Source organism: Rana temporaria, chromosome 4, assembly GCF_905171775.1.
Source record: "Rana temporaria chromosome 4, aRanTem1.1, whole genome shotgun sequence".
Lineage (NCBI taxonomy): Eukaryota > Metazoa > Chordata > Amphibia > Anura > Ranidae > Rana > Rana temporaria.
This window is the reverse complement of record NC_053492.1, coordinates 11,760,632-11,772,699: the sequence shown is the minus strand read 5'-3', so window position 1 is coordinate 11,772,699 and position 12,068 is coordinate 11,760,632. Positions and strand designations below refer to the sequence as shown.

The 12,068-nt window shown below is 44.3% G+C and overlaps 1 protein-coding gene across 1 annotated transcript; it reads right to left on the bottom strand.

Annotated features, from left to right (window-relative positions):
* Positions 1 to 1,572: 1,572 nt before the first annotated feature.
* On the bottom strand, positions 1,573 to 2,275 carry LOC120935521 (gastrula zinc finger protein XlCGF67.1-like; the record flags this gene model as incomplete). Its single annotated transcript, XM_040347570.1, has 1 exon — positions 1,573 to 2,275. A coding segment is annotated over exon 1 (516 nt), but the record flags the coding sequence as incomplete, so codon positions are not given.
* Between the last annotated feature and the right edge of the window lie 9,793 nt (positions 2,276 to 12,068).

Below are 12,068 nucleotides of genomic sequence, written 5' to 3'. Positions count from 1 at the left end.
AGAAATACTCGGAGACCGTTCGGCTGCATTCGGAAACCCTTGGAAAGGAAGTATTTCTCCGGCCCCCCGCACCTCTGGCCAAATGCGGTACTGCACACCACAGAGGCTTGAATCCTGCTCGTTTTGCAAGACAACACTCAAAAACCGAGTCAGAATAAAAAAATAATAATAATTGCTTGTATTGCAATACGCTTGTTAACCGCGTTACTCGCAATCCAAGGTCCCACTGTATGTTCTTTATGGTTTGCTCTACTTATAAGTACATGAACATGATCTCAGTTATTAGTATGAAACCATGCCTGACATAGTAATCTAAGGGGTCGATAAGTAGAAATATTTTTTTGATGAATGTGAAAAACATTTGTCCAGCCGTGATGAATTCTAGCCATAATTTAAAGAGGTTGTAAAAGGTACAATTTTTTTGTTTTCCCTAAATAGCTTCCTTTACCTTAGTGCAGTCCTCCTTCACTTACCACATCCTTCCATTTTGCTTTTAAATGTCCTTATTTCTTCTGAGAAATCTTTACTTCCTGTTCTTCTGTCTGTAACTCCACACAGTAATGCAAGGCTTTCTCCCTGGTGTGGAGTGTCGTGCTCGCCCCCTCCCTTGGACTACAGGAGACTCAGGACGCCCACTAACACACAGCTCCTTTCTCTATCTGCAACGTAGAGAGCGTCCTGACTCTCCTGTAGTCCAAGGGAGGGGGGCGAGCACGACACTCCACACCAAGGAGAAAGCTTCACATTACTGTGTGGAGTTACAGGCAGAAGAACAGGAAGTGAGGCTTTCTCAAAAGAAATAAGGACATTTAAAAGCAAAATTGAAGGATGAGGTAAGTGAATGAGGACTGCACTAAGGGGGAAAAAAATTGTACCTTTACAACCCCTTTAATTAACACAGTGATTGCCTATGATGGGCAGCTACATCTAGGCATTTCGCCTGAACCTCCCCCACCCCCACCAACAGGAAAAAGAGCAATACCGCATTATGTCCATAGATGGAGCCAAAGATTATAGGAAATCACTGCATGAAATAAAAAATTACCAACATTTGTCACAGCTGCTCAAATGCTGATCACAGTCTTGAACTATTTTTTTTTTTTTTAACTAGACCTCTAAGTGTTTGTGAAAGGGTACACCACAAAATTTACCAAGAAAAGTTATTGACTACATTTTTATTTTTATACTGTTATCAATGGCCAACACGGTACAACACTTCATCCATGTCTTTGGTGATCCCTGATCTCCTTATGAAGTGTTTCTTACATGATGAAGATCAGCCATGGAGTATATCTGAGGTGTATATCAGGGTGTGCTTCTTCCCCACATGAGAGCTCTGATGTCCAGCAACATTCATATACAAGACATTTCCCCGCACTCAAGGCACTAATACACCTCGAGGGTTGTGTGGGATCCCTGATGTACAGGAAGACAGGACTTCAGTGACTAACAATTCCCTCACTCAGGACAAGAAAGTAACTTCTTCCTCATGTGAGATCTCTGATGTTTGGAAACACCAGACTTCTCTAAAAAACATTTCCCGCACTCAGGACAGGAATACGGCTTTTCCCCCGTGTGAGATCTCTGATGTGAGACAAGTCCTGATTGTTGTGCAAAACATTTCCCGCACTCAGAGCAGGAAAACGGCTTCTCGCCTGTGTGCGATCTCTGATGACTACGAAGATGCCACTTTTCTGCAAAACATTTTCTGCACTCAGGACAGGAGTAGGGCTTTTCCCCTGTGTGAGATTTCTTATGTCTGGAAAGATGGGGCTTCTGTGAAAAACATTTCCCGCACTCAGGACAGGAATACGGCTTTTCCTTCGTGTGAGACCTCTGATGAATGGCAAGTTCTTGTTTTTGTATAAAACCTTTTCCGCACTCAGAACAGAAATACAGATTCTCACCTGTGTGCAATTTCTGATGTTTATGAAAATAGGACATGTCTGAAAAACATTTTCCGCACTCAAGACAGGAATAGGGCTTTTCCCCCTTGTGAGATCTCTGATGTCTGTAAAGGTTGGACTTCTGTGAAAAACATTTACCGCACTCAGGACAGGAATGCGGCTTTTCCTCTGTGTGAGACATCTGATGTGAGACCAGAACTGATTTTACTGCAAAACATTTTCCACACTCAGAACAGGAATAAGGCTTCTCACCTGTGTGTGATCTCTGGTGAACTTGAAGATTGCACTTCCATGTAAAGCATTTCCCACACTCATTACAGGAAAAAAGTTTCTCAGGTGTGTGCAATCTCTGATGATGATGATTAAGACCGGACTTATCTGAAAAACATTTTCCACACTCAGGACAGGAAAATGGCTTCTCCCCCGTGTGACATCTCTGATGTCTGACAAGTAAATATTTTTGTAAAAAAGATTTCCAGCACTCAGAACAGGAATACGGCTTCTCCTCTGTGTGAGACCTTTGATGTGTGACAAGATCTGATTTATTTACAAAACATTTCCTGCACTCAGGACAGGAAAACGGCTTCTCCTCTATATGAGTTCTCTGATGTTTGGAAAGATGGGTCTTAAGTGTAAAACATTTCCCGCACTCCAGGCAGGAATACGGCTTCTCCCCTGTGTGAGATCTTTCATGCAAATTAAGTTGGGATTTAAATTGGAATCCCCTCCCACACTCAGTACAGGGAAACCTTTTATCTGTTGGAAGGACGACACCGTCCCTCACAGTCTGAGGTTCCTCAGGATAAGAGGAATACGATGGTCCGGCACCGTCCCTCACAGTCTGAGGTTCCTCAGGATAAGAGGAATACGATGGTCCGGCACCGTCCCTCACAGTCTGAGGTTCCTCAGGATACAATGGTCCATCTACACTGTGTGGTGCCGGATGGATATTTGAGGTAGTCGGGTTTTCTCCTGGACTATACTGTGTGATGTCCTCATCTTCTACTTTACAGTCTGGAGACAAAGTGAGACAATCCTCTGAGGTTTTCCTCATCTCCCGTCCATCTACTAAAATAGAAATAAAAAAATGATTACTACTGAGGAATTGGAAACTGCTCTGCTGCAAGTGGAATGTGATTATGCTAACTCTAACTCGCACTCACACACACACACACGAGAAGCATGGCTGTATAAATGCAGAGTATGAGCTACAGTTATTAGACCTTACTAAAAAGAAAATGCTTTATGCTACCCCAAAAAAAAAAAAAAAAAAAAAAAAAAAAAAAAAAACTTTTGCACATGGTAACAAAGCTGGCTGTTTACTTTCTTACTTAGCTAGGCCTGAATCCATCCCCACTTCTATTCTCCGTATTCAATTATCTACTAGGCGGATTGGCACTGCCCCTCATGAGATTCTGGATGCTTTCCTGTCTTTATACCGATCTTTAGGCTACCACGGCTCAATACTCTGATAAACAATTATATGAGTATTTGGCTCAGGTATCTCTTCCTTCTTGTAGACGTGGGGAATTGGATGCACCCATTTCCATTAAGGAGATTGTGCCTTGCCATGTCACAACTGCCTGCTCACAAAACTCCAGGCCTCGATGGCTTCCATCTATGTGGGAAGTGTTCATTGTTCTTCTTTCGAAACCTCACAAAGCTCCTCTTAAATTTGACTCCTAAAAGGCCAATTTCCCTAATTAATGTGGATGTAAAGATTTTATGTAAAAAGTGTAAGTATTGGCAAAATTGATTGAGTAAGGTGGTTGTGAACTTGGTGAACTTTCCCAGCCCCTTCTCGGTCGTCTAGTGAAAGACAACATGGCGGACACTCGGCAAGTGGCAACCTCAAGCCAGGAGCGAACCCAGGCGGTACCACACACCAGATCCCGGAGATACAAGGCCACAAACATGGCGTTTGAGGAGATGGTGGAAATGGTGGCAATATTGAGGAGGGAGGATTATGATGCTAAACATGGCCCATACAAATACCCTAATAAGGTGAAGGCCCAAATAATGGACAAAGTGGTCAAAACTCTATACCACAAATTTGGGGTGCGCAGGTCCAAGGAACAGCTCCGCAAAAGATGGTCTGACATAAAATTGAGGGAGCCGGAGCAATACCAGAAAATAAAATGAGTCATTAGAAAAAGTAAGTCATTTTCCTGTGTACTCAGATTAGTATTAATATCATGGTGCTGCATGTGCTTTTTCTTTCATGTAGTACAGTTCAAGATGTCAAGTTTCATGTTTGTGGGCACAATAATTGGTCGTATTAATCATCGTTCAATCGCTCACTAAGGCCCCTTTCACATTGAGGAGTTTTTCAGGCGGTAAAGCGCTAAAAATAGCGCTGCTATCCCGCCTGAAAAACTCCTGCACTGCAGACTCAATGTGAAAGCCCGAGGGCTTTCACACTGAGGCGATGCGCTGGCGGGAGACAAAAAAATCTCCTGTCAGCAGCATCTTTGGAGCGGTGAGAGGAGCGGCATGTATACCGCTCCTTCACCGCTCCTTCCCATTGAAAACAATGGGAACCGTGGCAATACCGCCCGCAATGCGCCTCTATAGAGGCGCATTGCGGGCGGTATTAACTCTTTATCGGCCGCTAGCGGGGGTTAATACCGCACCGCTAGCGGCTGATACCCGCGGCAATTCCGGCGGTATAGCGCCGCTATTTTTAGCGGCGTTATACCGCCACCGCAGCTCCCGCCCCAGTCTGAAAGGGGCCTAATAGTTAAATACGATCTTTTTGGCTGATACAGTGTTTTAGAAATTTCATCATGCCTATTTAGGCATGGACAAATGTATTTAACACTGTATCAGACAAAAAGATCGTATTTTATTTTTTGGGAGCGAATGAACGACGATTCATATGACCAATTATTGTGCCCACGAACATGAAATGGAATCTTGAACTATATGTGAGAATTTGGTTACACATGGACTCAGTAGCACAAGTGTTGGCCACAAGAACAACCTATTTAGGGTGTCACACACAGGTGATCCAGTGGATACAATCATGTGTTCAGGTTAGAAGTATTGACAAAACAGACAATTGTACCACACTTACAAAAAGAATGATTCATATTCCTCTTTCAGGCCTCAAATCTTTTTGACTCAAGTATCCCTTTTGTTACAATCTCATAGGGCGACAAAGAGCTTCCAGACAGGAGCCTAGGAACCCCACACCTCCTACCCAAGACCCACCCCCGCGGGATGTGGAGGAAGAAGAAAGTGGCACCACAACAGGTCAGTGTCATACACCACAGCTTCAGGTAATAGATGTACGCCTGCATATTTATAATACATGGTGTGTTTCCAAATTTTAGGAGCTTTTCTGGCTGCAGACTCGATTTGATTCGCACAGCGCCCAGATGCTAATTGGCGAGGTGATGGCCTGCTCTGCTGACCTGGACGACATCAACACAAGCTTGGTGCATATAAGGGAAAAAGACAAAGCGGGTGGAGCAAAGGATTAAATATGTGATTGATGTTCTTGGGAGGGTTTAAAAAAAAAAAAAAATTGTTAATATTTTATACTTTTAATTTTGTTTGTTGGTAATGTTTTATTTGTTTTTATTTGTATTTTAAAAAATAATGTCTTTTTTTAGAATCTGAATTTTTAGTTTTACGTGCTTAAACGCATGAACAATGTCAAACTTGAAAAAAGTTTGGTTGTTCATGCGTTTTAAAACAATAATTTTTTTTTTTTTTAGATTCTAATAAAAAAAAAAAAAAAAAAAAAATTTGATGTACGATCAATTTTTTTTTGGAATATTATCTAAAAAATAAAAACGTTTTCACCCAAAAATATATATATATTTTTTTTTTTTTTTTTTTAGATAATATTCCAAAAAAAATTATTATACATCAAATTTTTTTTTTTTTTTTTTTTAAATTACACATTTAAAATGTGAAACAATAAAAAAAAAATTTATGCTCAACAATGTGTGGCTTCTTATATCAATGTTGCCTAAAAGAACAAATAAATATTTGTGGTGTTTACATTGACAATGATGGGTATTTAGTAAAGGAAAATACACATGGCACTAGGATAACCTAGGAGAAAGATAAAAAGAAACCCAAATTAGAAAATAAAATAAAATGAAAAAAACAGACTTTTTCATGGCTAGAAAACAGTTGTCTAATCAGAACAAACTAAAAGAACGCACGGAAGAACAGCAAGGCCTCTGAAGAACGACCTGAAAAACAGTAACGAGCGGACAAGAACGCACTGCAAAAACACATACTGACTACAAGCACTGAAAGACAGATACAAACCCACAAGCACAAACTGAACACCAGAAAACGATCTTTAAAGCACGAAGACTGAAAAGCGCGAATCATCTCTCACCGAACTTTTACTAACACGCGGTAACACGAAATCAACAAAAGCAGGCCCAAGGGTGGCGCCATCCGCATGGAACTTCCCCTTTATAGTGCCGTCGTACGTGTTGTACGTCACCGCGCTTTGCTAGAGCATTTTTTTCCCCACGATCGTGTGTAGGCAAGGCCGTTTTAATAATCGGGTTGAAAAAAAATTAGTTTTTTCTGGACCCTTAAAAACATAGGGCCAGATTTACGTAGATCGCCGCATCTCTGCGGCGGCGTAACGTATCTCATTTACGATACGCCGCCGCAAGTTTTACGGGGCAAGTGCTTGATTCACAAAGCACTTGCCAGTAAAAGTTGCTGTGGCGTAAATCCTCCGGGGGAAAGCCCGCCTAATTCAAATGATCCGGGTAGGGGGCGTGGATCATTTAAATTAGGCGCGTTCCCGCGCCGATCGTACTGCGCATTCGCCGTCCCTAAAATTTCCCGATGTGCATTGCGCTAATTTACGTCGCAAGGACGTCATTGGTTTCGACGTTAACGTAAATGGCGTCCAGCGGCATTCACGGACGACTTACGCAAACTACGTTAAATTTTCAAATTTTGACGCGGGAACGACGGCCATACTTAACATTGGCTACGCCAGCTAGGGGGCAGCTTTATCTTTACGCCGCGTATCTCTTACAGAAACGGCGTAAATTTACTGCGACGGGCAAGCGTACGTTCGTGAATCGGCCTAACGACTCATTTGCATATTCTACGCCGACCGCAATGGAATCGCCACCTAGCGGCCGGCCTAGAATTGCAGCCTAAGATCCGACGGTGTAAGTCACTTACACCTGTCGGATCTTAGGGAGATCTATGCGTAACCTGATTCTATGAATCAGGCGCATAGATACGACCGTCGGAAATCAGAGATACGACGGCGTATCAGGAGATACGCCGTCGTATCTCTTTCTGAATCCGGCCCATTGTTTTTTAGAACCCAAAAAACGGTTGTGTGTACACAGCATAAGACTAAGGACCCTGTGAGGTCCCACACCACTGCCTCCCATCTCCTGAGACTGCACTCAGTGACTTGGGTCTGAGACTAGACACTTCCTTCCACTCACAGTCCATATTCCCATCGCACATGTAACTGGAATGAGCTCTTAATGTACTGGGTGCTGTAGCGACCGCCAGCTGGATACTGGAACCTGTACCATATGTAGATATTCGCCAGCACACCACGGATCATCGATTTCATCCAGTTTTTATACAAGAAAGATTACATCGGAAAATGGTGTAGTGCAACGTTTCAGAGCCACGCAGGACCCTTTCGTCAGGCATGTCTGATGAAAGGGTCCTGCGCGGGTCTGACACATTGCACTGCACCATTTTCCGATGCAATCTTTCTTGGATAAAAACCATATGGACTAAATTGATGATCCGTGGTGTGCTGGCGAATATCTAAATATCCCTCCACCCGACACAGCCAGCAAACAACAGAGCAAGTAACCTTGGGAGAATTGTTCCATCAAGAGATCTTGCTAGACCTGGGCAGAAGACCCAAGACACATGTCCAAGGTGCCTAGGTCGAGCAATGAACATGAAGAAAATCAACATTTCCCTGTTAGCTGAACCCCATAATCTCTATAAATCCAGTCTAGATACATAAATTGTGTTGGCAGCACAGAGAAGGAAGATTATCCGAGAGAAATACAGGAATACAGGACAGGGAACACAGCTCAGGAAAGTGACCAGGGGATTACAGGCCGATATCACCCAGTCCTTGCCCTACTCTGGACCAATCAGTGAGCAGTATGGGTGGAGGAATGCATTTAGTATTAACCCACCTGTGCTGATCTCTGTAGGAGTGTCCTCCTCTATAAATGTCCCCGTTATTCCATCCTTCTCCATAGACTGCTGATCATCCCTCACATATGCCTCGTCTTCTGCTTTACCCACAACTTCAGAATCTCTCAGGTTTCCACTCTGAATATAGAATAAAAATGACATCAATTGTAACAATGCAGATAATGTACAGATCCTAATGATACTATCAGTGATTGTTCCTCATCTACCTGATGATGGTGAGGGATGGTGTGACCTTCCTGTGTGGAATCCCGGGAATACAGAGGACGGTGACATCTCTCTGGTGGGTTCCCATTACTGGATCCATCTGTAAGAAACACACACACACTGACGGAATACATTGGCCCGGATTCACAAAGGACTTACGCCGACGTATCTTCTGATACGCTGTGTAAGTCCACGGATGCGCCGTCGTATCTATGCGCCTGATTCAACAAACAAGATACGCCTGAATTTTGGCTTGATCCGACCAACGTAAGTCTCCTACGCCGTCGTATCTTGGACCCATATTTACGCTGGCCACAAGGGGCGCTTCCATTGATTTACGCGGCGAATATGTAAATTACCGAGATACTCCGATTCACGAACGTACTTGTGCCCGTCGCTGTAATCTACACCGTTTACGTAAGGCGTACGTCCGGCGTAAAGTTAAGCCTCATAAAGCAGGGGTAAGTCATGTTAGGGTATGGACCAGGGAACAGCCGTCGTATTTTACGTTGTTTACGCAAGTCGCACGTGAATGGGGCAGGGCGTAGGTTATGTTCACGTTGTAGGCATTGAGCCGTCGTATCTTAGGGAGTATATGCGATTCTGAGCATGCGTGCGCATGCGCCGTTCGTTCCGCCCTTCATTTACATGGGGTCACGTTTCATTTTAATAGATCACGCCCACTACCTTCCTACTTTGAATTAGGCGGGCTTACGCCGGCCAATTTGCGTTACGCCAGCGCAAGTTTGGGAGCGAGTGCTTTGTGAATACAGTTCTTGCCTCACTGATTTACGTCGGCGTAGCGCATATGAGATGCGCCGCTGTATGTGAATCCGGGCCATTGTTTCTATGTGTTTATCAGATGATGGGGGATCTAGGTGGAGCCTCCGTACTGCTCTCTCCTTTACAATAAAGTCTCCTCTTACCCGGTGATGTGAGGGGCGGCTGATTGTCCATCATGACGTCCTTGTAGAGATCCTTGTGTCCTTCTAAATACTCCCACTCCTCCATGGAGAAATAGACAGTGACATCCTGACACCTTATAGGAACCTGACACACACAATGATACAGTCACCATCCAGACACATCCCTTGTCTGTTACTGGATAATGTCCCAGAATTCCCGGCACCGCTCACCTCTCCTGTCAGCAGCTCCATCATCTTCTTGGTGACTTCTAGAATCTTCTCCATGTTGTGTCTCTCAGGTTTTAGGGAGTCACATGGAGGCACTGTGATGGTCATATGATCACCTGACTTCAGAAGAGGAAATCTCTGTATTGGAAAACCAATAGGAATATCATGTTAGAATCCCAGAATCCTCCTCACCTCTCCGGTCAGCTCTGTGTTTTATTAATAGAGATAAGAGTGATGTCATGTGACCTCCCAGAATCCTCCTCACCTCTCCGGTCAGCAGGTAGATGATCTCCAGGGTGAGGTTTAGTATCTTCTCAGTCATGTGACTCCGGTTCTCCTCCATCCTCATTGATGTGGTCATGTGATCTATGCAGGCTTTCTGTAGACAGAAAATTATCTGGACTGTATTGGTTGTACAATATTAGGATGAGGGGTGCAAGTGGTTAACCCTTTCTCTGCCAGAGTTTTTGCAATTTTTTTGCACACATTTTAAATCATTTTAGTCATGAAGATTAAATAAAACCCCCCAAACATGATTTTTTTTCTGAAAGCAAATACCCCTAGAGAATAAAATAGTGGTAGTTCCAAATTTTTATGTCACACCATATTACCATAAAAATAAATACAATTTTAGTAAAAAACAATAAACACACATTAAAGTGATTTTTTTGGAGCATACAAACTACCTAAATTAGTGGCAAAATATAAAAAAATGAGGTTGCACCTCTGAAATAGCTACCCAAAATGTCAAACCTTTAATTTGTGACAAACTTCAGTACCCTACATTTTCTATAGGCAACGTTTGAAAAGCCCCTTGTAGGTCATAAGTTTAGTGTTACAGAAAAGGTCTGACAGCTCAGTGTGGGATCAGAGCTTCCCCCCGCTGAAGATTGGGTTGGATCGCCTGCAGAAAAGGTATGTTTTCTTCTTTAAGGGCTAGATAGCAGTGGCAGCCCATATATAGGGGACATGTGGGTGCCGCCCCCCCAAGCTATTCACAAAAACAAAAAAATGTCACACAGCGGTCTATAGGAAGCTTCCCAGCTTCCCGTTTGCAAGCTGGAAAGTTGATTTGCCCATGTTAAGGGAGAGTTCGGGGTGCAAGCGATGCGCCGACAAACACCCCCCCACTCTCTAGTGATTTGTCACTGCTCCTATTCTTTTATTTTAATGGCCGGTACTGGAGGACGTGGACGGTGCTTTTTGCGGCACCACACCACTTCCGGTTTCCCAGATCACTGCAGTTGGAGCAAGTGGACTGAGAAGGATGAAGCGTGGTGACTGGTGATTGACTCCTGAGCTGAGCGGCGTGGCTTCTAATGATATGTAAACCTCATTGACTCAGTGTGTCAGCTTGTGTCTCTCTTCTCCTAGCTAGCTCTAGCTGACTCAGTCTGTATGTGGCCACGAGCCACCCCTCCGCACACAATAATCCCTGGACCCTTCCCTCACTCAGTCAGATGATTCCCTTCCCTGCGCTTCTCTGCAGTGCTCAGTTCGCCTCTTATTCTCTCCACTCACTCAGTGAGTGACTGGGGGTCTGTGCTGATGGTGGGGGGGGTGGTTTGTCCTAGGGCAGGGATAGCGAACCTTGGCACCCCAGATGTTTTGGAACTACATTTCCCATGATGCTCATGTGCTCTGCATTGTAGCTGAGCATCATGGGAAATGTAGTTCCAAAACATCTGGGGTGCCAAGGTCTGCCATCACTGTCCTAGGGGGGTCTATGCTGATGTTGGGGGGGGGGGGTTGGTCTGTCCTGGGGCGGGGGTCTGTGCTGATGGTGGGGGGTGGTTTGTCCTAGGGGGGTCTGTACTGATGGGGGGCTATATACTTTGATCCATGATGCTGAGCTATATATCCTGATCTGTGAGGCTGAGCTATATACTCCTGACACTATCTGTGGAAGCAAGTGAAATACATGGGATGGAGTGGATGGATTCTATAAGGGGTGGGGCTTATGAGAAATGGGAGAGGTCAGAAAAGGAAGGATGGGGTCTGGTGTCCCCCCATCCTAATACTTCACAAGCCACCACTGCTAGGGAGGTTAGTGTTAGGATGTTGGAGGCTATAGATGCAGGGATTTTAGTTTTAGCATGGACTTCCACTTTAACTCTTTGTTTTCATCACAAGTTTTTTTTTATCTTTATGCATTAAGATAAAAAGCCTTCTGTGTGCAGCAGCCCCTCGAATACTTACCTAAGATCCATTTCTGTCCAGTGATGTCCACAAGTTTCTCAGCCGTCGAGATTCTACCTCTTGATTAGCTTACACACAGGGCTGCCGCCAAGCAAAGTCAGCTAGCCAATCAGGAGAGAGAGAAGTGGGGCCGGGGCTCCCTGTCTGAATGGACACAGGATGCTGTGACTCGGCGCGGGAGCCCCCATAGCAAGCTGCTTGCCATGTGGGCACTCATCAGGTGGGAGGAGCCAGGAGCACAGAAGAGGGACCCAAGATGAGGATCCGGGCTGCTCTGTGCAAATCCACTGCAACAGACTAGGGAAGTATAACATGTTTGTTATTTTTATAGGAAAAAAAAATGAGACTTTACGATCACTTTAAGTAAGCCGGGGACACAGAGTGGCTGACCTGGAAGTGACTTTATAGACGTTAGTTTCCGGGTCACAGC